Raw genomic sequence first — 25480 nt, forward strand, 5'->3', positions numbered from 1 at the left:
TCCTGCAGGTGAATAATCGTAATTTTTTAATTTTTTTTTAACTTTAAAACAGAGTTCACAGTCCAACACAGTGGAAAACAGCTCTAAGACAAAATTGTGTCCGACATTCCCCTCGCGATTTAAAGGCGAATAGACAAAATTGGTAGATTTAGTCGAGTGGATTGGTATGTTTTACATATATACACATGTATATATGTGTCAAAGGCGTATAAGACTCACTTTGTATGACTTAAAAACAAATCCGACTTACGAACATACTCCCAAAACAGAACTTGTTTCTAAGTCAGGGATGACCTGTACTTGCTTTCAGAGCAACTTTCAACACCACAGCACACAACATGCTCCAACCTGCTCTTTATTCCTTGCTTAAATTTTTTTAGAATGCGGTATTCCTCAAGAATCTGGTCTAGGGCTGCTGTTTTTTCTCCTATACATACTACAACAGTGTACAATCATTCCTTACCTCCCTCTCCTATGCTGACATCACTTTTCAATTTGCACTGATTAACTGCCCTATCAGAAACTTTTTCAAGGGTACAATTTCTGGGTGCATTATTACCATAGTCAGCAAAACTCAACATAAACATGAAGAACATTTATTTTTCACTGCGTTTACATGGACTAGCAATCAACTGATACTCGGATTAATTTGGTCAAATAGAACAAAAATGCATCAGTAACCATCTTAAAAGGAATTAACTGTTAATGGAATGAGAAGGGTAATGTTAACCTTTTACCTCTGATAATCTGTTCAACAGGCAAAGATTATCAACAATCGATCTGTTCCTTTCTCACTTGCTGGAAAAAATATATTCTTTCTAAACACGTTTGACGTAGGGGTAACATCAGTTGTTTTTATTATTATTTAATTCCTGATCTGTAAACTCGATAAAAAAAACTTTCTCCCATGAGTCCTTGTTTTGGATTTCTACTGGTTTCCATCGGTTTCCATAGTGCAAAGTGTAAAATAAATAAAGTTTAGTGTTTTCGATAAGCAGTGATGATCTTCTTGTACTTGCTTTCTGTTTAAAAACATCAAGTGCTTCTGAGACTGTTGCTTATTTTTTTTTAAAAAAGGAAATGTTGCCATGAATGACACAATGTGCATCCATCTTAGTCTTTCATAGAATTGATAAAATTTTGGGTGAAAAGTTGGATAAAAACATCTTCCTCCTTCTTTTCTTCTTCTCATACATTACCTTATTCCTTCATATTACCAGTACACACCATATACTAAATTACACAGGTTGCACCAAATAAAGTGATCAGTGATGAGACTAAATAAATTAGGAATTTGAAAGTTTCATTATTTCAAATGAATAAAATGCTCTGAAACAGCAATCGCAAACTTTGTCCATAATTTCTCTTACTTTTTTTTTTTTTTAACAGTATAACAGGACACATTTATGAAAGTAAAAACTCCCTTCAATTCTCTATATAATCTCCTGTTACACTTATGCATTTATCCCAGTGTTTCACTAGTGCTAGGACACCATCAAGGTATTTTCTCAGTACGCCCTGCTTCATGTCTGAAAAACTGGCCTCCCAGGAACTCCTTTAATGGGCCCAAACAAGTGAAAACGGCTTGGTGCGTGGTCAGGACAGTACAGGGGATATGGCAATAACTTCCAGGCGAGTTCCTGTAACGTGCACTTTCTACCTTCATTCACCAGAAAGTTCATCACAAGTCCTAGTTTGACATCTTATATATTTATACAAATTTAATTGTACTGGTTGCCATTAATGCACTACAGTACATCCCTCTAGTACGTACTGTCCATAATCCATAAGGCTTGCAAGGTAAAAATCTGCTGCAAAAGGCTCTCTCTTATGTTTGTTTATATATTCTATAAGGATATCAGTTCTAAAGGTAACGACGTTAAACATTAATTAAAATTTATTAACTCCCCTTCAACCTTCATTAATAAATAGAGTTTGGAGTAAACCATTTTCCTTCACTAAAATTTTTGCCCATGGCAATCCATCTGTGTGGTACAGCAAGTCCTCCTTTAATATGACCAGACACATGCTCGTCCATTTCAGAAAAAAAAAAAAAAAAAAAAGATTACAATGACGTTTCATTTCTCTATGAACTCAGAGACCCGGTTGTGTCCGTGTACCATATTTGCTCATATGCCACTGTTAGGTTATTAGTTTTTTTTTTTTCCTGCTGGGCATTTTTTTTTCTTCTTTTCTCCTCTCTGAGTCATGCACCTATGAGCAGCAGCAGGGGAGTCTGAGATGAGACACAACACTGATCAATCATCACCTACTTTTCCCAGTCTGTCCTCGGCACCGGCTCTGACATTAGTGAGAATGTAGCCAGATAAACGCCTCTAATAGGCCAGACTGAACCCCTCTGATCAGAGCTAAAGCTTGCACTTATTGACACTTTGAATTATGCATCCTCTTGTGAACCGAGCGAGATAATGGTCTGATGGCGTGATGCTGTTTCAACTCAAATTCCCCACAATGAAGCATTAAAAAAAAAAAAGAAACCACACAGCAACATGTTCTGCTGATGTCATCTTGTAATCTGACCAATCATGGACCACTCGACATCTAATTCATAACATGCTGAGGTGTTTGCTGTCATAAAAGCTCATTGGTGCCATCTATTGGAGAATCTAGATAATGCAGAGCTAAAATAAGGAATTAAAGTGACAGGTTGAGGAAATATACGAGTTTAGACATGACTTGTAAAATACTTGGGGGAAAGAAATATCAAGTATCGTTTTGTATATGTACAACCTTGCACATGTTTGAAGGTTCAAAATCTACAAAAAAAATGGCATAATAATAAGGTGAGTGTGTGAGTAGGTGATTAGTCTGGTGGGAGGGGTAGGTTGAGGTTTGCAGAGACATGAGGTATATAGGGAGGTAGTTGGGTAAATAGCTGGTTAGATGTTAGATCCAGGTGTGTAGTTAGGTCAGGAGGTAAGTGAGTGGCTGGCTGGGTTGATATACGGTTTGAAGAGTGTTTAGACTGATAGGTAGAGAGATGGGGTGTTTGTTAGGTACCTGGTAGGGCATGGTCATTTTAGGTAGGAGGGTTGATGGGAAGGTATGCCGTTGGGTAGATGCTTGGGTGGATAGCTAGGTAGGGAGGTGTTTAGGTAGGTGGGTAAGTGGGTAGCTTAGGTATGTAGATGGGTAGATGGTTGGGGAGGTGTTTGGGTTCTTTGAATAGGTATGTGGTTAGTTAGATGGTTGGGTCGGTGTATAGGTAGCTAGTTAGGTGGGCAAGTAAGTAGACAGGTAAGTAGTAGATACAGTACGTCTGTGGTTGGTTGGTGTTTATGGAAGGAAAATAGGAAAGTAAGTACTTGGGGCATAGGTGTTTAGGTAGGTGGTGTAAAATCAAACTATTGTAAATAAATGGTGTGAATAAAACTACTATGCATATTGTGTAAATATCAATTCATATCAGTTCCTAGCTTTAACACTGTGAAATGTGGACTAGCTCAGATAGCTGCAGAGTTATACAAGGTGCAGTAACTCTGAGAGATTAGAAGACCAGGAGTTGAGAAAAACTTAAGAATGACTGGTAACCATCTAAACTGCCTGATTACCATAAAGACCTACTTTGGTCACACCTAAAAGTACAGTAAAGCGTTATACAAATTTGCTCAAACATTAATTTCTGATTATGGAGTACATCCATTTTCAAGACATATGAATATTTGTTTATAAACAAAATGAAATAAACAGATAGAAAGCTTTTAGAGAAAGGATTATGTGATTCTGATTTGGAGGCGCTAAATATTTCAAAAACTGTAACTTTGCAATAAAAAACAAAAATATGTAAAATAAATGTTAAATAAATAAGAAATAACAGGGTGAAACAATCGCACTGTAATTTAGACAAAGATAACCTAAAATATTTATAATTATTTAATAACTTTAATAGGTATTTTTAAATAATAACTAAGGAGTTTATTTATTTACATACTGGCAACATTGTTGAAAATATTTATAAAATGACATTTAAACATGAATAAAAAAAGATGAATAAATTTAGGACTGCAAAACAAAAAAAAACATCCTATGATATAATTTGAAAGAAACTAAATTTCACAAATTAAATCAGCTGCTTTAAATAAACATAAAAAGGCAATCAACTACAACTGTAGTTTAAACATTTTCTTAAAACATATAGTGAAAATAAAGCTCTCTGGCGAGCACTACACATGTAGAAGAAGAAAATAAAGATGCAGTTACTGTCCTCTATCATCCTGAATCACTTGCTAGGATATAAAATATAGACAGGAACTCAGAAGAGTACTTACACCTCCCATTGTAATTCCATCAATGAGGGCCACATAGGGCTTCCTGTATGTCCCTAAAAACAGAATTAAATTTTAATTATAATACTGTACCTTCAGTTATCAGAAATGTACTAAAGCCTGTTTGTGCCACATAAGAAATGGCTTAATTGCGACTTTATTCCTCGTAATTCTGCCAGAAAGCTTTAGTAGAAAACTATTTCAGGTGTGTTTTCATATACTGTTAGATCTTGTCATTACACATTGCATTTTGCAATTGCATGGAAGTAAAAAAAGAAAAAAAAAAAAAAAGACTCTGATCCCTGAATAGAACTCGATTGTGAGGAGACTAAAATGTTAACGAGTAATCATAAACCACAAACTAACTGATAAGAATTTAAAAAAAAATTATAACTGATGATGTTTTGCAGAATATTTCTCCATAGCTACTCATGCATGTATTAACTAATATTGTAGACCACAAGAGGGCGCACTTGCATTTCAGGCAAGATACAGAATTTAAAGCTTTGTTTTTTAATTAAGACAAATACTTTATTCAACAGTATTGTCAACACCCTTGTATTATTTTTTTATGTGAACTATTTGAGCTTTATTGATGACATTGTCTGACATAACCAAATAGTTTGAACAAGAACTGCTTAAACAAAACTTGCCCTTATTAAGTTTACTTAAACTTAAGAGTTTTTTTTTTAGTGATTAGTGAAAAAATAATTATTAGAAAAATTCTAAGAAATTGTCAAAAATTTGCAACCTTAACAACTCCAGTGCTGGATGCACTAGAAATGCTTGCTGGGAAAAAAAAAAAAAAAAAAAAAAGGTCTGCAAGTTGACTTGTCTAATGGACCAGAATTCTGAGAACTAAAGTTGCAATTAAACAAACTTTTTAAAAAGTGTAAACAGACTTCTGTAGAAATGCCTGATCAGACACATGCTGAACTTTACTTATGGCGTTGTTTAAGATGTACTCTTCACGGAATAAGTCCTCCACTAAAGAACCTCCAATTTTACCCGCTTCTGCAATAGCTACAAACAAACAAACAAACAAACAAAAACAAATCAGACACGGGACAGGAAGTTAAAGTCATGTGATGGCAAAAATTCATAAGGCTGATAAAGGTAATATATTATGACATCATTAATATTACATTCACCATCACAAATATAATACAGTAAGGTTTTAATGTGTTATACCTCTGACGTCACCTCCAGCGCAGAAAGCTTTGTCTCCAGCACCTTTAATAATAACAAGATCCGTCTGTGGGTCCTTCTCCCATTTCTGCAAAAAAACAAACAGACGCGATAAAAAAAATTTAAATACCAGCTCTAAGCAGAGAGTCGAATGAAGCGCCCGAGCACCATGGATGCAGCAATGTCTGTTTCACGAGTGAGAGCTGGCCTGCAGGCGTCACATCACTGAACGAGTATGAAGCCATGGAATTATTCTCAAACTTTCCTGTCACGTGACCTGAAACATGAACGCAATTTAACACTGTAGAGATCTGTACATCGTGTTGATTGAATCTGGGTTCTGGGATCATCTAGGAGGAGTGTTTAAGAACGTCCATGAGTACGTGTTCAACATCCTATAGCTATATAAGATGCGTTCAAGTCAAACCGGGACTTGAAGTGAAACATCTGAACGGTGTAAATGTTTTAAGGGAGGCCGTACGTCTGTGACTGACGATCCCGGCCGAGGTGGCTCAGAGCCCACTGCAGTCGTTCCTGTTCCCGTAAAACCAATGGATAACTTGATGCCAACTTGCATAAGGGACGCATCTCTCTGTGTGAACTGCACACACAATCATCTACCCGCAGCAAGCATTTCTCAGCAACACCACTTGCAGGTTACAGGGACTCAGCTGCGAGTTATTGCTATGTCCCCTGTATAGTCCTGACCTTGCTCCAAGCCATTTCCAAATGTTTGGGCCATTAGAGGAGGTCCTAAGGCCCAATGTTTCAAATTCAAATATGAAGTAGGCAGTCCGATCATGGATCTGGTGTACTGAGAAAACTTTCTACCCTGATGGTGTCCAAGCACTAGTGAAACACTGGGATAAGTACATTAGTGTAACAGGGGATTATATAGAGAAATAAAGGAGTTTTTACTCTGTGCAATTTAAAAAATGTCACTCACAGCTTAAACATCCAGTATGTCAAAATATTATAATGTAAAATTAAATATTCAATTTGCTTAATGTTTGTTATTCAATGTTTTTTTTTTTTTATTCATTAGTGTCAAGTTTTAAACAGCAACAGTTATCTGACGTGCGTCTGTTCCCATGGTAACACACGGAGGAAGTGATGTCAGTGTTGGGGGACGTTGCATGATTTTTTTCCCCCAAAGGGGAGGAATGGTTCCCTTAACCGAGATTCCCTTAAAATGGGGCAGGGAGCAGAGAACATTGTTTAACTTCACACAGCTCAAGCGTTCCTCCTGAGAGAGAAGGAACCCAGGGATTCTTTAAAAGAATGAAAAAAATTTATTGTGATGCGTGCTACCATGTAACAAAAGAGATGAACAGGGATAAGTAAAATTTCCCGGGGATCCCTTTCGAACTGTTTGCTGTGACGTAACATACGGTGATGTGAGTCGCACCTTCAGCTGCGGGTAGATCAGCCGGATCATGGAGAGGTTCAGGGCGTTCAGGGTTTTCGGTCTGTTCAGTGTGATGACTCCGGCTCTCTCTACTTTCTCCATCAGGACCTCGGCGCCTGCCGTACTGCTCATCTGATCTCACACACACACACCAAAACACAACACACTCCTCATAAAAATCATAGTTTTTTTCCAGCTCCACAAGAAATAAGTATACAGTTTTCATAAGAACATGTGATTTTTTTATTACCAATTAATGCCATGTTTAATTTTTTTATTTATAAAGGATCTTTTTTGCTGCTGTGCCATCTTACCATGTGTGCTCGTATCCTGTGCAGTCTGTAAACAGATCTCAGACTAAAAATGAAAGGAAAAAAATAAAGGAAGTAAAATGAATGAAGAGATTAAATAAAGATTGTTATAAAACAAGCATGCACAGAAAAAATTGCTTCAAGGTTAACTATGATCACGTGAAACATGATACACAAATCAACATAACATTGTACTTTTAATATAATAATAATAATAATCACCATCAAAGAGAATCTTTAAAGATTATTGATTATATGAAGTTAGAGAGCTCGTGCACTGTACACTTTATGGTTGTTTACTAAATAACAAGTGCTCTATATCTGTCCATTAACCTTACTGCACATTAAAATAACACTCATTTCACATTTTCAGCATAAAATATTATATTAATAAAACACCTTACCCGAACACAGGAGTTAAACAGGATAAAGACATTTCTAAATGTGATTAAAAACTCCACCTGGGTCTCACTGTCTCTGTGTTGGGGCTTAAGGTTACAAATAACACCCGTGCACCCTACATATGCGCCTTACTGAGTGCGGAAATTATAGAGGAACCGGCGAAGTGCACTACTTAGGGCAGAGAAGGAGATTTGAGATGTAAGCAAGAGCAAGTGGGCCGTGGCTCCGTAGAAGAAGAAAGCAAGTTGTGTAACCACAGTGACGCCTACAGGAGAAGAGGAGTATTGTCGATTTATTTTAGGAATAAAACCTGTGCCAAATTGTAGTGCGGACTGGGTATTCTGCTGTGGCGACCCCTTGCCGAAAGCAGCCGAAAGACTAACAACAACAACAACTCATCTCAGTAAAACAGATAAAACAAAAATATGAATTTCAGTCGATCATCAGAACAATAAAAGAGTCAGAGCACTTTTTCAACAGCTCTTATGCAGTGTACAATCTGAGCATTATGGTTTATACACATCTCCATAATTTTCTTTTGATTTTGTGAAGCTGCTTTGAGACAATATCTATTATTAAAAATATATATAAATTGAATTAAACTGTACATTGTGTGACGTCATACTGTAAAAACTTAAACTTGGACAAAAGTCTGGATATTTTAAATTATAAAATATTATATAATTGCTTTATTTGTTTGAGATTTCTAAACCACAACAACAGTAACAACAACACATTGGCACATTTGTATCTCTGCTTTAAAAAAATTATTAGTGCATTAGTTAGGGTCCAAGGGTCAGCACTATGACGTCATATATTTGATAGTGCTGATGCTCTGATGTAGTCTGATGTCATGTGAAGGGCCCTATTGTTCTTAAAAAATAAACAAATTGATAAAACTAATCGTAATTTATAATAATAATAATAATAATAATAATAATAATAATGATAATAATAATTTGGTCAGATATTGTTTACTGTTTTTTTCCCCTTCAAAAACATTCCTTTTGCTTTCTTTGACCACAATAAAAAGGAAATGGATATACAAATTATAATAAATGTATTCTTTAATATTACTATTTTTTTTATTTATATGTATATTCCATCCACCCATCCATTTACAAATCTCTGTCGTCCAACTAGGGACCGTAAAGGCCAAATTATTTACGAATTGAAATGTTTTATTTCATTATATTTCTTCTTTTACAACTAAAACAAAGGTATCGTTTTGCGTATGCGCATAAGAAGCGCCGCGATGAGGTTGCTAGGCAACAAACAGACGCGGCTTGCCTCTTCCGGGAAGTGAAAAGACGGTTGCCTAGCGACCGCGGACGCGTTCCGGTCCACCCGGAAGTGTGCGTGGCCTTAAAGCAATGGCGACACCCAGGGAAAAATCCTCTCCCGCGTGCTGTTTTGGTCCTCCTCTTGTCGCGTTGTTGTTGTTTCCCGCCGTTTTCATTCTTGTCTCGGGATCCGAAAGCGACGACGCGTTTCGAGCCGGAACTTCCGGTTTGTCGGCGTCTGCGGCTGCAGCGCGAGACGTCCGGTAGGTAAAGTAAAGAAACACACAGAGACACTAAGGGGGAAATTCTCTCTTTATTATAAATAAACCTGTTTATAAATAAATAATGTTTATTGAGTCTGGTGGTGAATGTGTTAGATATGAGATACGGGTTCATTGTTCTGTGATACGGTTCTGTTTGTGTTCCGCTCTGACGTCAGTGAGGGAGTTTAAAAACAGAAAGAGTGGACTCGATTTCCCAGAATGCAACGCGTCCCAGACTTTACTTATTTACTTATCGATCTAAAATGGTGTTTAAGGTGTTTTTTGTAAGCGGATCTGTTTGATCTGAACAGACTGAGAAAGTTAAAAAAAAATCCACTGTGTTGCATTAGGTAGAAATGATGTAAGAAACATGCAGAGCATTATGGGTAATGTAGTCCACTGTTAATAAAAGCGTTTCCTTTGCTGTAATGAGCAGCTACCTGCTGTATGACGTGAACCCGCCCGAGGGCTTTAACCTGCGGCGGGATGTGTACATCCGCGTGGCGTCGCTGCTGAAGACTCTGAGGCGACAGGGCGACTGGGTGCTGGTTCTGCCCCCCTGGGGTCGCCTGTACCACTGGCAGAGTCCCGACATGCACCAGGTGCGGATCCCGTGGGCCGAGTTCTTCAGCATCGACAGCCTGCAGGCCAACATTCCTGTCATCGAGTACGAAGAGTTCGTCGCAGGTAATGACCGACGGCTACTGACGCCTGGTCACACACCGGATATAATGCTGTCTGTTTTCATGTGTGTGTCTGTGTGTCTCCAGAGTCAGGGGGGCCCTTTATAGATCAGGTGTTGGTGCTGCAGAACTATGCAGAAGGCTGGAAAGAGGGAACGTGGGAGGAGAAGGTGGATGAGCGTCCATGCATCGATCGCCTCATGTACAATAAAGACAATCAGGGATACTACAGGTACTGTCTGTCTGTCTCTCTCGCTCTCTCCCTCCCTCCAGCCTTCTGTCAGTCTCTCCATCTGTGTCTCCACCTGTCTGTCTGTCTCTTTGTCTGTTCTTCTCGCTCTCTCTCTGTCTCGCTCTCTCTGTCTGTCTCTCTGTCTGTGCTTTTGTCTTTCCCCTTTTATCTCTGTCTGTCTCTCTCTGTGTCTGTATTTTTGTTTTTTCCTCTATCGATGTCTGTCAGTCTGTCTGTCTGTCTGTCTGTGGAAGAGGAAAGATAAGAAAAAAAGCAGTTTGTACATAAAAAAAAGGCTGAAAAATAACTACCAAACTTTTGTGTGTGTGTGTGTGTGGTTCCTTTGTAGAGGCTGGTTCTGGGGTTACGAGGAGACTCGGGCTCTCAATGTGACCTGTCTGTCTGCTCAGGGACACGCCTCCGTTCTGGCACCTTACCTACAGGAGAACGTCACAGCCACGTGAGTCACGTCACAAAGCCAGCTTCTGGTTTATTCGAGCAATCCTTCCTTCTCAACCGTGCCTAGTGTGTCCTCACTGATTAGCAGACAAACCTATGCGGCTGGGATAAAATTTACACCGTGAAACTAACACGAGGTAGGCGTGTACAATACCCGAACTGAGAGCGCAGTGTGACAGATTAACCCGAGAGCTTTTACATTCACTTACAGCCCAGCAGCGCGCAAATAAAGATTCACTAAAGAATGATTCAAAATTATTGTTTGTGTTTGCAGAGTAATAGCACGGTTTTGCTTAAAATATTGCAATGCACACAACATTATGAGTGAAATATCAGAGTTCAAAAGAGGACACATTGTTGGTGCGCGTCTCGCTGGCACATCGGTGACCAAGACAGCAAGTCCTTGTGATGTATCAAGAGCCAGGGTATCCATGGTAACGTCATCAAACCACCAAGAAGGACGAACCACATCCAACAGGAGGAACTGTGGACACAAGAGGGAGCTGTCTGAAAGAGATGTCCGGGTGATAACCCAGATTGTATCCAAGAAACATAAAACCACAGGTTCCCAAATCACTGCAGAATTAAATGTGCACCTCAACTCTCCTGTTTCCACCAAAACTGTTCATCAGGAGCTCCACAGGGTCAGTGTACATGGCCGGGTTGCTATAGTCAAACCTTTGGTCACTCGTGCCAACGCCAAACATCGGTTTCAATGGTGACAGCAGCGGAAATCTTGGGCTGTGGACAATGTGAGACATGTATTGTTCTTTAATGAGTCCACCTTCACTGTCTATTCCACATCCAGAAGAGTTACGCTGTGGAGAATCCCCCAAAAAGCGTACCGCCCAGACTGTTGCATGGTGGTGGATCAGTGATGGTTTGGGCTGCAATATCATGACATTCCCTATAGGACCAATACCTGTGATAGATGGGCTGTAAGGACTACCGAACCATTCTGGAGGACCATGTGCACCCAATGGTTCAAACATTGTACTCTGAAGGCGGTGCCGTGTATCAGGATGATAATGCACTAATACACACAGCAAAACTAGTGACAGAGTGGTTTGATGAACTTGAATGTGAAGTTGAACATCTCCCATGGCCTGCACAGTCACCAGATCTAAATATTATTGAGCCACTTTGGGGTGTTTTGGAGGCGCGAGTCAGGAAACGTTTCCCTCCACCAGCATCACATAGTGACCTGGCCACTATTCTGCAAGAAGAACGGCTCAAAATCCATCTGGCCACCGTGCAGGACTTGTATCTGTCATTCCCAAGACTAATTGATGTTGTATTGGCCGCAAAAGGAGGCCCTACACCATACTAATAAATCATTGTGATCTAAAACCAGGCGTTTCAGTTTCATTGTCCCACCCCCTGTACGTTAAATATAATGTGTTTTTTACTACTGTTATTGATTTCTAAAGTGTGTGTGTGTGTGTGTGTGTGTGTGTGTTTAGCTCAGTGATGTTAGACAGAGCTGAAACCGTCCTCCATGATCATTATGCAGGAAAAGATTACTGGAACGTGAGTAACTTACAACTTCTGATTGGTCAGAAGGTGTTGATTAGTTTTCTATCACAGAATCTGTCTGTTTGTTGGTCTGTCTCTCTCTCTCTCTCTCTCTCTCTCTCTGTCTGTCTGTCTGTCTGTCTCTCTGTCTGTCTTTGATCTGCTGTGTGTTGGTCTTTCTTTAGAAATTTATTGGACTTTCGTTGCTGTTTCTATACGTTCTGAATGAATCCATGTCTTACGGGGTGTGTGTGTGTGTGTGTGTGTGTGTGTGTGTGTGTGTGTGTGTTTGTGTTTGTTTCTCAGACGCGACGCAGTATGGTGTTCGCCAAACACTTGCGTGTTCTTGGAGACCAGTTTAGAGCAAAATACCTCAATTCCACTGATGAGCAGGATCACACACCCTACAATGAGGATTGGACACAAATGAGGGTAAATAACTTAGACACACACATCATCATCATCATCATACAATTTTTCATAACATGTGTTTTCTTTGTTTTCTGTGTGTGTGTGTTTGTGTGTGTGTGTGGGAAACAGGCCAAGTTGGGTAGTGCTAAAGGAGGCCCATACCTGGGCGTACACCTCCGGAGGAAGGACTTTATCTGGGGTCATCGGGAGGACGTACCGAGCCTGAAGGGAGCCGTGAAGAAAATCCGCAGCCTCATGAAGAAGCACAAGCTGGAGAAAGTGTTTATAGCTACTGATGCTGATGATGAAGGTGAGGTTGCTGTGCAGCAGAGGGTGGTAGTGTTTTATACATCTAGCTAGGAGTGTATGTTTAATATTGCTGGGTGGTGGCTTTGTGGGGCTGCGGAAGTGTTAAGTATGGCCAGTCTGGAGTGATGGGATGTTATACGTCCATCAGGAAGCTTTGTGTATTAAACACCAGCAAGAAGCAGTAGCGCTTTATTTGTTTTTAGCGTGAGACGGTGGTGCTTTATACATCCTGCAGGGGGCGGTAAAGTATTATACGTCCAGCAGGGGGAGTTGGTGTTTTAGACGTTCAGCGGGAGATGGTAGTGTTTTATTCATCCTGCAGGGGGAGTGAAGGTGTGTTCCGATCGGCCTGAAGTACCCTGCGAATTATATAAAAAATTCCCATCAGTCATTGCGTCTTACTAGAGCGTGCAAAAAAATGGAGCTTGAAAAAGGATTTATATATTTATCATTATTATCGAGGACGACATCATTTTTAAATGACACAAAAATTTACATTTTAATTTAATCAGACAACCCTTAGTATTATATAGGCTAGTAATCTTTAAAAGGGGAGAGAGTTACTCACTTACTCACTCACTCATCGTCTTTACCGCTTTATCCTGTATTCAGGGTCGCGGGGACCTGGAGCATGGGCATGAGGCAGGGTACACCCTGGACAGGGTGTCAGTCCATCACAGGACACACACATACACACTCACACACCCATTCACACACCATGGGCAATTTGGGAACCTCAATTAGCTTAACCTGCATATCTTTGGACTGTTGGAGGAAACCGGAGGAGACCCACCAAGCACGGGTCGAACATGCAAACTCCATACGCACAGAGACGGGAATCGAACCAGAACCCTGAAGGTGCAAGACGACATGTTTTAAACATGAAATGAATGTATATTTTGATTGGTGGAGTTTTGTCGAGGGAAGTTCCCTTCACCGACATTCCTTGCAAACGGAGCAGGGAGTAGGGAGCACTCTGTGAAGTACACTTTGGAATGGAACTCAGACAGTGTCTTATATATTCTGCAGGGTGCGGTAATTTGTTTTAAAGTTCCAGCAGTGGGAGTTAGTGTTTTTTAACATCCAGTAGATGGAGTTATTTTTTTATATGTCCAGCAGGGGCGGTAGTGTTTTATATTTCCTGCAGGGGGCGGTAGTGTTTTAAACATCCAGTAGGGGGAGTTAGTGTTTTATATATACCGCCTCCTGCAGGAATGGTTTTTAACGGCCTGCAGGAGGCGGTATATATATCTAGCGGGGATGTTGGTGTCAATCTGTCTTGTCGGGTTGGTATTGGTATTTTATATATCCAGATTGCGTTTGGTGTTGCGTTTTAGTTGGGGTTTTAGACGTCCAGCAGGGGACAGTGTTTTTTTTTTAATACGTCCAGGGGGAGTAGGTTGGGGGCTGGCGTTTTAAACATGAAGCAGGGGCAGTTGTGTTTATACGTCCTGCAGGGGGCAGTTGTGTTTATACGTCCAGCAGGGGGCGGTGGTCTTTGTATGTCCAGCAGGGGGTGGTGGTGTTTATACATCCAGCAGGCGGCGGTTGTGTTTATACGTCCAGCAGGCGGCGGTGGTGTTTTATACGTCCAGCAGGGGGCGGTGGTGTTTTATACGTCCAGCAGGGGGCGGTGGTGTTTTATATGTCCAGCAGGGGGCGGTGGTCTTTGTATGTCCAGCACGGGGTGGTGGTGTTTATACGTCCAGCAGGGGGCGGTGGTGTTTTATACGTCCAGCAGGGGGCGGTGGTGTTTTATACGTCCAGCAGGCTAATAGTTTTTTGCTTTCATGTTTCTGCATTTTTCAGTCATTTTTTCTCTCTTAAAAGATGTTTTTCTTTTTTTGTATCCTTTCATTGCTTTACATTCCTTCTTTATTTGCTGCGTTTATTTGATTTATGTTTTACAATTTACAATCATAATTCTCTTCCAGACTTGCTTTCTTTTTCTGTATTCTTTTAATTTTCTGTTTTTATTATTGTCTAGGTTTAATTTTATTTAATTAGCTTGTTTTTATTCTCTTGCTGCAATTCTCTCATGTTATCTTCTTTACTTTTAATGTATTCCTTCTTTCTTCACTTTCCGTATTCTTGCTTTGTTATTTATTCCCTTTAAAAAAATTTGTCACGGTTATTGTTGTATTTCTCTGTATAATCTCATTTGCCTTTTTAGTCTGATTTTTAAGTCACTGATAAATAAAAGCAAATTAAAAGATATTATTTTCATGTTGCTTAAATGTGTGTGTGTTTCAGAGGTGCTGAAGCTGAAGAAGCTGCTTTCGGAGATGGTGAGGTACGAGCCGAGCCGAGAAGAGCTGGAGTTGCTGAAAGACGGAGGAGTCGCCATTATAGACCAGTGGATCTGTGCACACGCCCGGTCTGACACTCCTTCTGCTCTCTACATTGGCTTTCTCTCTTTCCTTTCTTTCTTTTTCTGTCTTTTTCCTCCTTCCTGATTTTCCTTATTTTTTCCATCATTCCTTCATTTGTTTTTCCTCTCCTTTTTTATTTATTATTATAATATATTTTAAATATACTTTTTTTTTTGTTCCTTTACATTTTTTCGTAATCTAGGTCATGCGACTAAAACCGCAGCCAAACTGTCGTGAATGTAACACTCCCTTAAAAAAAAAAAAAAAAACGCTCAGCATTACACTGCCATCACCCACGATGGCTTAAAGGTCAAAACACCTCCACTTAAACAGGAGTTGCGAGTCGTCAAGTCTACTGTGCTGCTTGCGTAATCAGAAAACACAAAAACAACAATAAAGCTAACAGTGAAAATTTACTTAAAACAGAGCTTTACCTGTTTGACAAGTCGAAATAAATAACGAACAGTAATTTGTAGATAATTAACAGTTTGGATCGATCTCGAGATCTGTTAAAAAAGAAGCCAGGGTGTAACACTAGAACTTAATAAACTTTGAACGTGTTTATTACTGATTTATATAATCTATTGCTATTTAACTATCTTGGATTCTAGGTACCATGTTTTTATCCATATAACATAGACTCAAAGCTCAGTGTCTTTTTTTGTTTTATTTTATTTAAACACACCTTTGTAAATCACTGTGTACATCATGCTGATTCTAAATAAAATTAGAGGCGAGCAGCTCCCGAGCATTATAAATTTGAATAACGATGATGCCAAGCAACAGCCAGGAATCCTAGGAAGGAATACCAACCTTGTTTTGGAGGACGGAGAGGCGTACTTGCACTTCCACTAGCCAATGATGGGTGTCTGTGAGCTCGAGCAGGCAGAAGTGGGCGGATAGCGTTTTTTCCGAAAGATGTTTGAAAGATGCGTTCAGCTTGAAGAAAGCACACGATAGCCTGCGCCCCTCCCTGATCTTAGACATCATGGAGAGAAACTCAGGTGAATAATAGCACCAACTGACAGGCCGAGTCAGGAACCGGTCATAAAGTTCGACATCAATACAATTTTTAGTTTGTCACTAATATTTCTGTGGTTTAAAATAAGGAGTTCCCCTACATTATCTTAAACATTATCTTAAACATTTCCAAGTTACTAGTGATTCGTACCTGGACATGAACATCACATGTATGTTAAAATGTTTGCGGTCATTAATCCTTTGGTGGTCTCTCCCCGCTCCTGCGCTGGCCTGCCCGTACCGCGCGTGATAGGACTGCAGGCTTCAATAACGAGCGTGCTCAAAAACACAAAACAATTCATCAGACCGTTCCTCTGTCATACATTTGTGAACATTTCGCAAGCACTCTTGTTATTGAATGCCCCCTGTCACATGCACGCCTGCAGTTCTGTGCGCTGTCCATGTGAATGCGAACGTTCCTGGATGCTTGTTAACATTTTATTTGGCAGTGATTTAATTTATTATTATTGTTATTGTTGTTATAATAATAATAATAATAATAATATTTAGTCTGTGGTGCTTTCACATTTGACTCAAACCGCGTTTTTTAAACCGAGTTTAGAAAAAAAAAAATCTTGCTTGGTGTGCACCAAGGTTTGGATGGCAGCGTTCACACTTGGTTAAGTTTATATTGGATTTTCAGCATTTAGCAGACACCCTAATCCAGAACCACTTACATAAGTGCTTTGAAGTTTCCATCAATAAATATATTCATTCTGTTACTGGTACTGACTAGTAGCATCAGTCAAACACTGTTGGGAAGTTTTTTTTTGTTTTGTTTTTGGGAAATCTAAACATTGTGGTGACTCCTCTGTACGGACATCCAGAAGTTTAGGTTAACTGCACATACCCAGTGTTAACACACCCTTAATATGGTGTCCTTTGGAAAATCCAAGCGCAACAGACTGAAACCAGTACAAATACCAGCAGCTACATTTGCAACCAATGTTAAAAGCGCTCGCACCCAAAAACTGGGCTGTGACTAGTGATGCAACGATACCATTTTTTCGAAACCGATCCGATCCGATACCAGTCCGATATCAGTGGGGGGATTTTACCTTCAAAACTAAGGAACGTGTACAATTCACTTGGTCATTCAAATTTATTTGTTTTAGTTATAGAAAGAAATACTAAATCTGACTACACATTGCTGCATGAAAAAGAGGAAAAAAAGAGATACATGATTTACAGTATGGCAGACAACTTTATAAAGAAAACTGAATGGTGCAGTAGCAAAATTACCAGTAATTTTGTGGTACAATTGTAGTTGTACCACAATCTTTACATCTTTTTAATCTTTTAATCTTTACTGCAATTATTGAATTTAATTATTTTCTGATGAAAATCCAAAAAGTTCATTAACAGGTTTATGTTCTAAATCAAATGAATCTTAAATCAGAATAAGGGGGCACATTGAGGGCTGCAAGTTTTAACACAGTGCTTATTATACAGAACACCTTACAAGAGTGAAAAACAAACTTTAATATAACAACCAAGATAAGTATATCAGGCATCACTAGCAACATAAACCTGCCTTAGGATTCACTTGATCACACATCATATTGTTGGCGTTGTCCCGCAAAATCACGTGTACTTTGGATATAGGAATTTCCATCCATCAAGCATTACTTTGATTGACTCTGAAATCACCCTGTTGGTGTGTGTGACCCTCTCATTTCCTTTACGTGTACCTTACGGCACTCTGCAAATCATAATTTTCATTCAACCAATGTGCTGTTAAACTTAGGAGGGTCATGGGGGACACGTCGGAGCTGAAGGACCAAACGTCTTTTAATTAGTCTGCAATATGTGAGCAAAGTCTGAAATACAGCTTAGACAAAGCGCTCTCAGAAGAGTATGTTCGAGACGGCAAACTATATCGCGGTTCCAGATGCTCCATGAGGCGACAGAAACCAGTGTTTTCGACAACAGAGAGGGGCTGGTCATCTAGAACGATGAATTCATGTACCTTTTCTGTTTAGGGTTCTGATGTGAAAGTCTCTTGCCTCTATAATGCATCTGTCAAGGTCGACTGCTTTGACTCACTTTTTTTTCCGTTTGATTTACGCGAACTTTTCGTGTTCTTTTGTGTGACATTTCTGAAGATGCTTGATTAAATTTGTAATATTGTTATTCGAAACACTACTTCCAGCTCTTAAAACTTTGGCTTTGCAAATATTACAATTTGCATTGCTACTAGATGCTGTATTGAGAGTAAAATATTTCCATATTAGGAACATGTTTAACGCGCTAAGGTAACCTCATTCGCATGTAAAAGGTTCCCGCTAAACTCGCCTGTCACACTCGCGTGTGGCTGCGTAAGCAGCGCAACGTATTTTAAATGTATTATTTTGAAGGCAATGTTTTTAAATAAAAACTATTTTTTTCTTCCATGTTTTGAATCTTTTTATTTTCTTTTTCAAATGACCTGTTTTTTTTATTCTCACATATTCCTTTCTCTTTCTGTCTACTGTTTTTTTTCTTGCTTGCTCTTAATTTCTTTTTTTTCATTTTATTGTCTTCTTTTTTATCTATCTATCTATCTATCTATCTATCTATCTATCTATCACACACATTTTTACTTTTTTCCCCTCTCATTATTTTTCTTGCACATCTATTTTATTTCTTTCTTTAATTTTTTTTCAATTTTCCTGTCTAAGCATTTACAGTTGAAGTCAAAAGTTTAGACACATTTGGGATGAAGTCATTATGAATTTTGATTTTATGTAAAAAATATGGCCCTCCAAGAGTCTGGCTCATCTTTGGGAACAATTTTCAAATGCCTGAAGGTACCGCGCCCATCTGTACAAACAATACTATGCAATTACAAACACCATGGGAAAACACATCCATCATATCGTTCAGGAAGTAGATGTGTACTTGGGTAGACCCCAAAACAAGACCAACGAGCCTTGTGAAGACACAAGAGGTAGGAAATGGGTACAAAAGTATCTATATCCACATAAAAATGAGACCGATATTGAAGTAACCTGAAGGGCTGCTCAGCAAGGAGTAAAAGAATGCCAAAAAAGCCCGACTACGATCTAAGCTGCACTTGGGGCACAAGGTCTTACCTTTAAAAAAAATTCTCTGGTCTGATGAAACAAAAATGTAACTATTTGGCCATAATGACAGTCATTATATCTGGGGAAAAAGGGTGAGGCTTGCAAGCTGTAGAACTCCATTCCAACCGTGAAGCACAGGGGTGGCAGCATCATGTTGTGGGATGGTTTGTTCCAGAAGAGACTGGTGCACTTCACAAAATGGTTGACATCATGAGGAAGGAAGGTTATGTAAATATGTTGAAGAGACATCTCAGGAAGGTAAAGCTTAGTCTAAAATGGGTCTTCCAGATGGACAGTGACACCAAGCATACCTCCAAAGTGTCAAAATAGCTTTAAGACAATAAAGTTGAGGTGTTGGACTACCACTGGTCGTGGAATTTTGGTCATTTTTGAGCAGAACTGAGATTAGGCTAAAATTCCATTGACTTATTGTATTGTTATTGACAATAATGTTGAATCTAATCTAAGCTCTGGGAAAGTTTGCTCAGATTAGGAGTGCTTTTAAATTAGGGCCTGCGAACATTTTCGAGACCGCTTGACCCCAAAGTCTGGGTCATTTTGATCAGTGAGAACACAATCGTTCTGTGCCCGGGAACCGTGCCCGAGAAATGGTGGCTTCGAGAAATGAAACCTTGTACTCGGGTAAACCAGAGTAACCAGAGATGGAAGTAGATCGCAGTTTAGACGTGATCTCATCAGTGTCGTCGGTGCCAATCTCATCCACTGACGTATACCACCGTAGCTGAAGGAGTAGGAAAGCACTCAGGAGCATTACCCTTGACATTTTTTCCCCAAAATATCAATAATATTAGGCATAGCATCATTCTTTTTTTCCTCATGTCTTTAATGGCAGCTCACAAAGCAAATAGGTGCATACTGTACTACCAAGTGCTGTACCAGAGTGTGTGAATATGCAAGTGTACCCGAGTACAGAGAGCAAAAATAAAGTGAACACTGGCCAGCGGGGAAATGGGGAGGAAGGAGCAATCATGCATGGTAGAAATCATTCACGCTTAATATAAAAACTCAGTAAATGTTAGGAATTGTGAAAACGGGAATTGCAAAAACTGTTCCTGTAAAGGCACACTCGGAGCTCTGTGCTCGTGACCAGTAAAGTTTTTTATATTGCATAAACGTAAAGGTCCAGCATCTTTTCATGCTGAACTGAATAAACCTGTTTCTTCTGTGTGGTTTACTGCAAGTCATTTAAGGAAAAGATTCCGTTCTTCGGCGTGGCTGCTTTTGTTTGCTCGCTGCGTGGGATGGGTTTCAGTTACTGCCGTGACGCTGCAGATCTCTAAGCATTTGGCGAATTACCTAAAATAACACCTACAGGAGAAGAGCTTCATAAACAAATAACAAGCCAAGACACTTCATGAAGTACTACTCTACAGAATATTTGTCACCTTTAATGATATTTTTGCTATAGACTTTAGTTGGGTGCAAAACTTTGTGTACCCTTAGGGAAGACAGCTGATTTGCTAGACTAAGACATTATGTGTATATATTTTAGTATTAATGTATAAATGCGTCTCTACATGGCTTAGACGATCTTCATGTAATGTTTAATGAACATAATGAAGTTGTGCTCATAGTAGCTGTGAACTCCCATACATTTATACATGCCAGTTGTAACTCATGGATATATACAGTGCTGTGAGAAAGTATTTCTTGATGAAATGGGATGCACACCTTCCTAAAAGTTCCACTTTTGTCTTATTAGGGTCCTTTCTATTCTTTTTCTGAGTAGTGGATTTTTGCCTTGGAAATCCCCCATGGATGAGATTTTTTTTTGCCCCCAGTCTTATTCTTACTGTTGTATTGTGAACACTGACCTCAACTGAAGCAAGTGAGGCCTGCAGTTCTTTAGATGTTGTTCTGGGTTCTTTAATGAGCTCCTGAATGAGACGTCGTTGTGCTCTTGAGGTCATTTTGGCAAGATTCACCAACTTTTCTTCATTTGTGGATAATGGCTCTCACCATGGTTTCTTGGAGTCCCAAAGCCTAAGGAATGGCTGAGTAGCCCTTTCCAGATGGATACAGGTCAATTTTTTTGTTTCTCTTTTTTTTTTTCAATAGATTGTGTTGCTTTTTATTAAAAAGGTTTAAGTGATTTCTTCATTCAACAGGTCTGGCAGTAATCAGGCCTGGGTATGGCAAGTGAAACTTAACAAAACGTGGCTAATCAGAGATTATTAATGAGTGAAATCATCATTTAAAAACTGCATTTTTATTTACTTTGGTTATCTTTGTGTGATTATTAAAATGTGTTTGATGATCTCAATCTTTTAAGTGTGAGAAATAAGCAAAAAAAAAAAAAACAGAAAATAGAAATATATATATATATATATATATATATATATATATTGTGTGTGTTTTTCATGTACTGTATTGACCTATGTCTCTGATTACTTAAAGCTAAATACACAGTACATGCCTGTGTTTTGTATTCGGACTGATTGAATCATGACAAAGACATTCAAATATCAAAGACAAGATTAGTGAACAACAGGCAAACACACCCTGTGACATTTAGCACTCGAATTTCTTGCATCACTGTGTCATTTTTTTTCTTCTTCTTCCCCTGAGTCAGTGAATAAGCATTTTTTATGGTTTATGTTGTTAATCCAAGAAGGAGTGAACATTTTGTCGAAACTGAGATGGGCAAAATTGTTTAAAATGAATGTGAAGTCACCTGGAGGACAGATAAGTTACAAGACAAGCTTAAGTTGTAAGTGTTGTGGAATAAAGGAAATTTCAAAGACTTTAGGGTTTTCGTGAGGTCTCGTCATATACAACATCCTCTCCCTGATTGTTTTCCCTCTCTGGCACACCCCACACGCGTTTCCTTTTCGTTCCTTACCTATAACGTCAAATTCTTAATCCAGGCTGCTTAATCGATTATATAGTGTAGTTTTTTGTAACAGCATGTCCAGTTAACATTGTCATGGAAGGAGTCTCCAGTGTCAGAGATACAGTTTAAAATTTGTGTTTTTTATTAATATATATATTTTTTTGGGTCACTTAGCAATCTGTGTGGTCTTGTGTCGTCTCCGGGAGTGTAAATAAAGAGTAAAGGAATAACTTTACAGCTGTTATAAAGCTCTCGTTTGAGTTCGAGCGCTTGTTTCATTGATGTTAAACTTGAACGAATAAAAATGCGTATGACGTTCTTTAATAAAGGCCAAATTGTAATCATGGTACATGGTTCCTTCTTTTATTTATAGTGTGTAGGTGTGTATTGTGTAGCGTATATAATCCTCCTGAGTCAGCGAGTGCTAACTGTCTTTCTCGTTCCTCAGGTACTTCATCGGGACCTCGGTTTCAACTTTCTCCTTCCGCATCCATGAGGAGAGAGAGATCCTGGGCTTTGACCCTAAAACCACCTATAACCGCTTCTGCGGCGATGCGGAGAAAGACTGCGAACAGCCGACGCACTGGAAAATAGTCTACTGAGCCGATTTAAAAAAACAAACAAACGAACTCGGACTCCTCGTTATTACAGGAACAGAATTACACACAAGAGAAAGCACGACTGCCTCTACAGTGTCTGTGGCTCTCTAGCATTCAGTGTTAAGCCATAAAGTGTTTTATGATATCCAGAACTATTGGCATCCTTCATAAAAATGAGCACAAAATGACGCAATGCCAGTTGTTCGTTGTCAGTTGATCAGTTCTTTGATTACACACACACATAGGTACATGTGTGTTACTTATAGATAAGGTCAAAGGTATTTCAAAATATTGGCACCCCTATGTGAAAATCTCCACATCGACCTTGTTATTGTAATGATTTTTGTTGTGTAGCATTTAAACAGTAGACATTGTCCCAATGCAGATTTATATGTAAATATAGAAATTCAATAAATAAATTTTACAATTATAAATTTATCCCTTATGAATTAGAACAGTAGGGTTAAAAAAAAGACTGATCCATCCACGGGTGTTTACAATAACGAGCATCAAAGTGACCGACCATTAATTTTATATACACAACAGTAATTTTACCAAGTGAGACTTCCTCATATCTATGCAAATTAATAGCAAAACAGTAAAGAGACAGACCCAAATGATTTGGCTTAAATAATTCTCTGATCAATTTTACTCTACTCACAAATTTAGTTCCTACCTGCAATAAATTCCTATTTACTGTTCGGTACAAAAATAAATACCACCTATCATTAATTTCTATTCTAGTATAAGAACATTAGGAAGTAGAATAATTCTTGGACGGATGTAGCAGAGAACATTCATGCATGTTATGAGTGTGTGTAGTTAGTACAGCTAGCTGGCTTTGCTTATCTTATCGGAGAATAAAACTAGTTTAAAGCGTAAATATGTAGGAAGTAAACTCTGATTCTTTCATGCTTCAGTACATGGCTGCTTCTGCCAGGAGGTTATGACTTGACTATAGATTGAAAAATTGCAACAGCCGTAAAATTCTAAATCAGCACATACACCTTGTCATTTAATTTTTTTTTAAAGGTGTACTTTGTGAATTTAAAAGCTTTATATAGCCTTACAGAAATTTTAATTTAATTTTATGTTTGCAGTTATTGATTTGTAAGATCGTTCTATGGCCTGGTCATAACCTCCTGGCAGAGGCAACCAGGCTGTGTGCTGAATAACTTGCATAGCACAATTTATCAAGCCATCAAGAGACATATAAAGTTTTTTTTTTTTTTTTAGATTTTCTGTCTATTTTTGTGCTGAATCTTCAAATTTTTTTTTTTTTTTTTTTTTTTATTTATTTTCATTTGATTTGATTTTCTAAGAGTAATTTGTTAGCATAGTTAATTAAATTTTTTTTTTTTTGGCCAATATTTTTGCTACAGATACGCTATGTGGACTTTTTATCCTAACAAATGATTGCCTCTGCCGGGAGGTTCTGACTGAGCCTATGGTTAGAAAAGAAGTGCAAAAATTGCATTTAGATTAAACATACACAACTTTTATCGAAACAGCAAACAATCTTTATGATCTCAGCTGACAGTTTTTCTGGAAACTTTGTTTTTTATATTATATTTTATTTTTTTCTTTCACATCTACTCTTGTTATTGAAGTAGTGGAAAACTGTTATGTGTAACATTTATTTTATAGTTTTTTTTTCTTAAAGCGTGCCCATTTTCTTAAAGCGTGCCAATAATTCAGGGGTCACCTATAAAATGTCCTCTGACTGAAACCAAGTCACTGCCTTGTTCTTCATTTCATATCTACTACATCAGTCTGGAAATGCTGCTGTGCTTTATTTATGAACTTCTCCAAATGACGGAGCGACCAGAATGCAGTAAGTAGGGTTTCCCCTGTGATGCTTCTTAATGTGTTTACAGTGTTTTTAAAATTGCAATATAAAATGTGTACAGTATTTTTGTGATGTGATATTGCATCTGAACATTTCATGTCAGAAGTGCACGTACTGTATGTTACTGAGCTGCAGTGTGTGAGGTTGTGCTTTCGAGGCATTTTTCTGTATACAACAATAAATCGCCACTATCGATTGTTGCTTTGTTTCTGGTTGCGTTTCTTTCAGAATCAGTGCGTGTGTATTCTGTCCATGTGTGTAGGAGTTGATAAAAAAAAAAGCAGTCCTGTTTTCAAATTACGCCTTTTTATTTAAGAAAAAGTAAGTGTAATGTAAAATGATTGAATATTCAGTAAAATAAGATATATAAATCTATATTTATTGCATTAGCCTTTAAATGTCTCATACTGTATTATACTTCTTTTTAAACAGGTTTGCATGAAAGCCTAAAAAATGAGTCTTTTAATTGCATGCCTTATTTTCTTTCTGTTCCACTTCTTATATGAAGTTTCAGTCACTAAACTGTCTTGTTAGATGACAGAGATGGAAATGATTGTTTAAAAGTTTCAATTTAAAATGACTGAATGCAATCAGACTCTAAATGTTTTTAAAACGTTGACATTTGAACTGGATTAAATATATCATGCATGTAAACAGGTGTACTAGTGTTGGATACTTCTACAATAAGCGCCAAGATATACAGTACTGAAATGGAAAGACGAACAATATTACCTTGTTGTCATTTGTGAGTTTATTTGTCCTGAAAGAAACTAACATACACACGTTACCACTGTATGCATAATGTACTGTTAGACAGTGTTCATATAGTTCACACAGATTCTCAACTCGGATTCCTGGGACAAAGGTTGCTGCCGATTCTTGTAGAAGGAGACAATTTGCTCGCGTAATGCAAATTGTGTCTGTTGTTTTTTGCTGATTAATTACCACTTAACTAGTGATCCCCGAGGCTG

General features: G+C 38.5%; 2 protein-coding genes across 2 annotated transcripts in view; one reads left to right on the forward strand and one right to left on the reverse strand.

Moving 5' to 3' along the window:
- The window catches only part of hibch (3-hydroxyisobutyryl-CoA hydrolase), a 42888-nt gene extending 35195 nt beyond the window's left edge, over window positions 1-7693 (reverse strand). Inside the window, exons 1-6 of the mRNA XM_053497433.1 lie at window positions 7598-7693; window positions 7197-7239; window positions 6883-7014; window positions 5478-5562; window positions 5229-5309; window positions 4290-4342 (exon numbers count right to left, since the gene is read on the reverse strand). Of these exons, the coding sequence (XP_053353408.1) occupies window positions 4290-4342; window positions 5229-5309; window positions 5478-5562; window positions 6883-7014; window positions 7197-7239; window positions 7598-7629 (426 nt within the window). The 5' untranslated portion in view covers window positions 7630-7693. The remainder of the gene's footprint in view (window positions 1-4289; window positions 4343-5228; window positions 5310-5477; window positions 5563-6882; window positions 7015-7196; window positions 7240-7597) is intronic.
- Window positions 7694-8912: 1219 nt separating this feature from the next.
- pofut2 (protein O-fucosyltransferase 2) lies at window positions 8913-23705 on the forward strand. The gene is made up of 9 exons (XM_053495939.1): window positions 8913-9141; window positions 9578-9828; window positions 9912-10056; window positions 10406-10516; window positions 11979-12045; window positions 12337-12462; window positions 12571-12751; window positions 15004-15127; window positions 22510-23705. The coding sequence occupies exons 1-9, from the start codon at window positions 8969-8971 to the stop codon at window positions 22661-22663; spliced, it is 1332 nt and encodes a 443-aa protein (XP_053351914.1). The 5' UTR covers window positions 8913-8968; the 3' UTR covers window positions 22664-23705.
- Window positions 23706-25480: the final 1775 nt, after the last annotated feature.

The sequence above is a fragment of the Clarias gariepinus genome, chromosome 5 (assembly GCF_024256425.1).
Source record: "Clarias gariepinus isolate MV-2021 ecotype Netherlands chromosome 5, CGAR_prim_01v2, whole genome shotgun sequence".
Taxonomy (NCBI): domain Eukaryota; kingdom Metazoa; phylum Chordata; class Actinopteri; order Siluriformes; family Clariidae; genus Clarias; species Clarias gariepinus.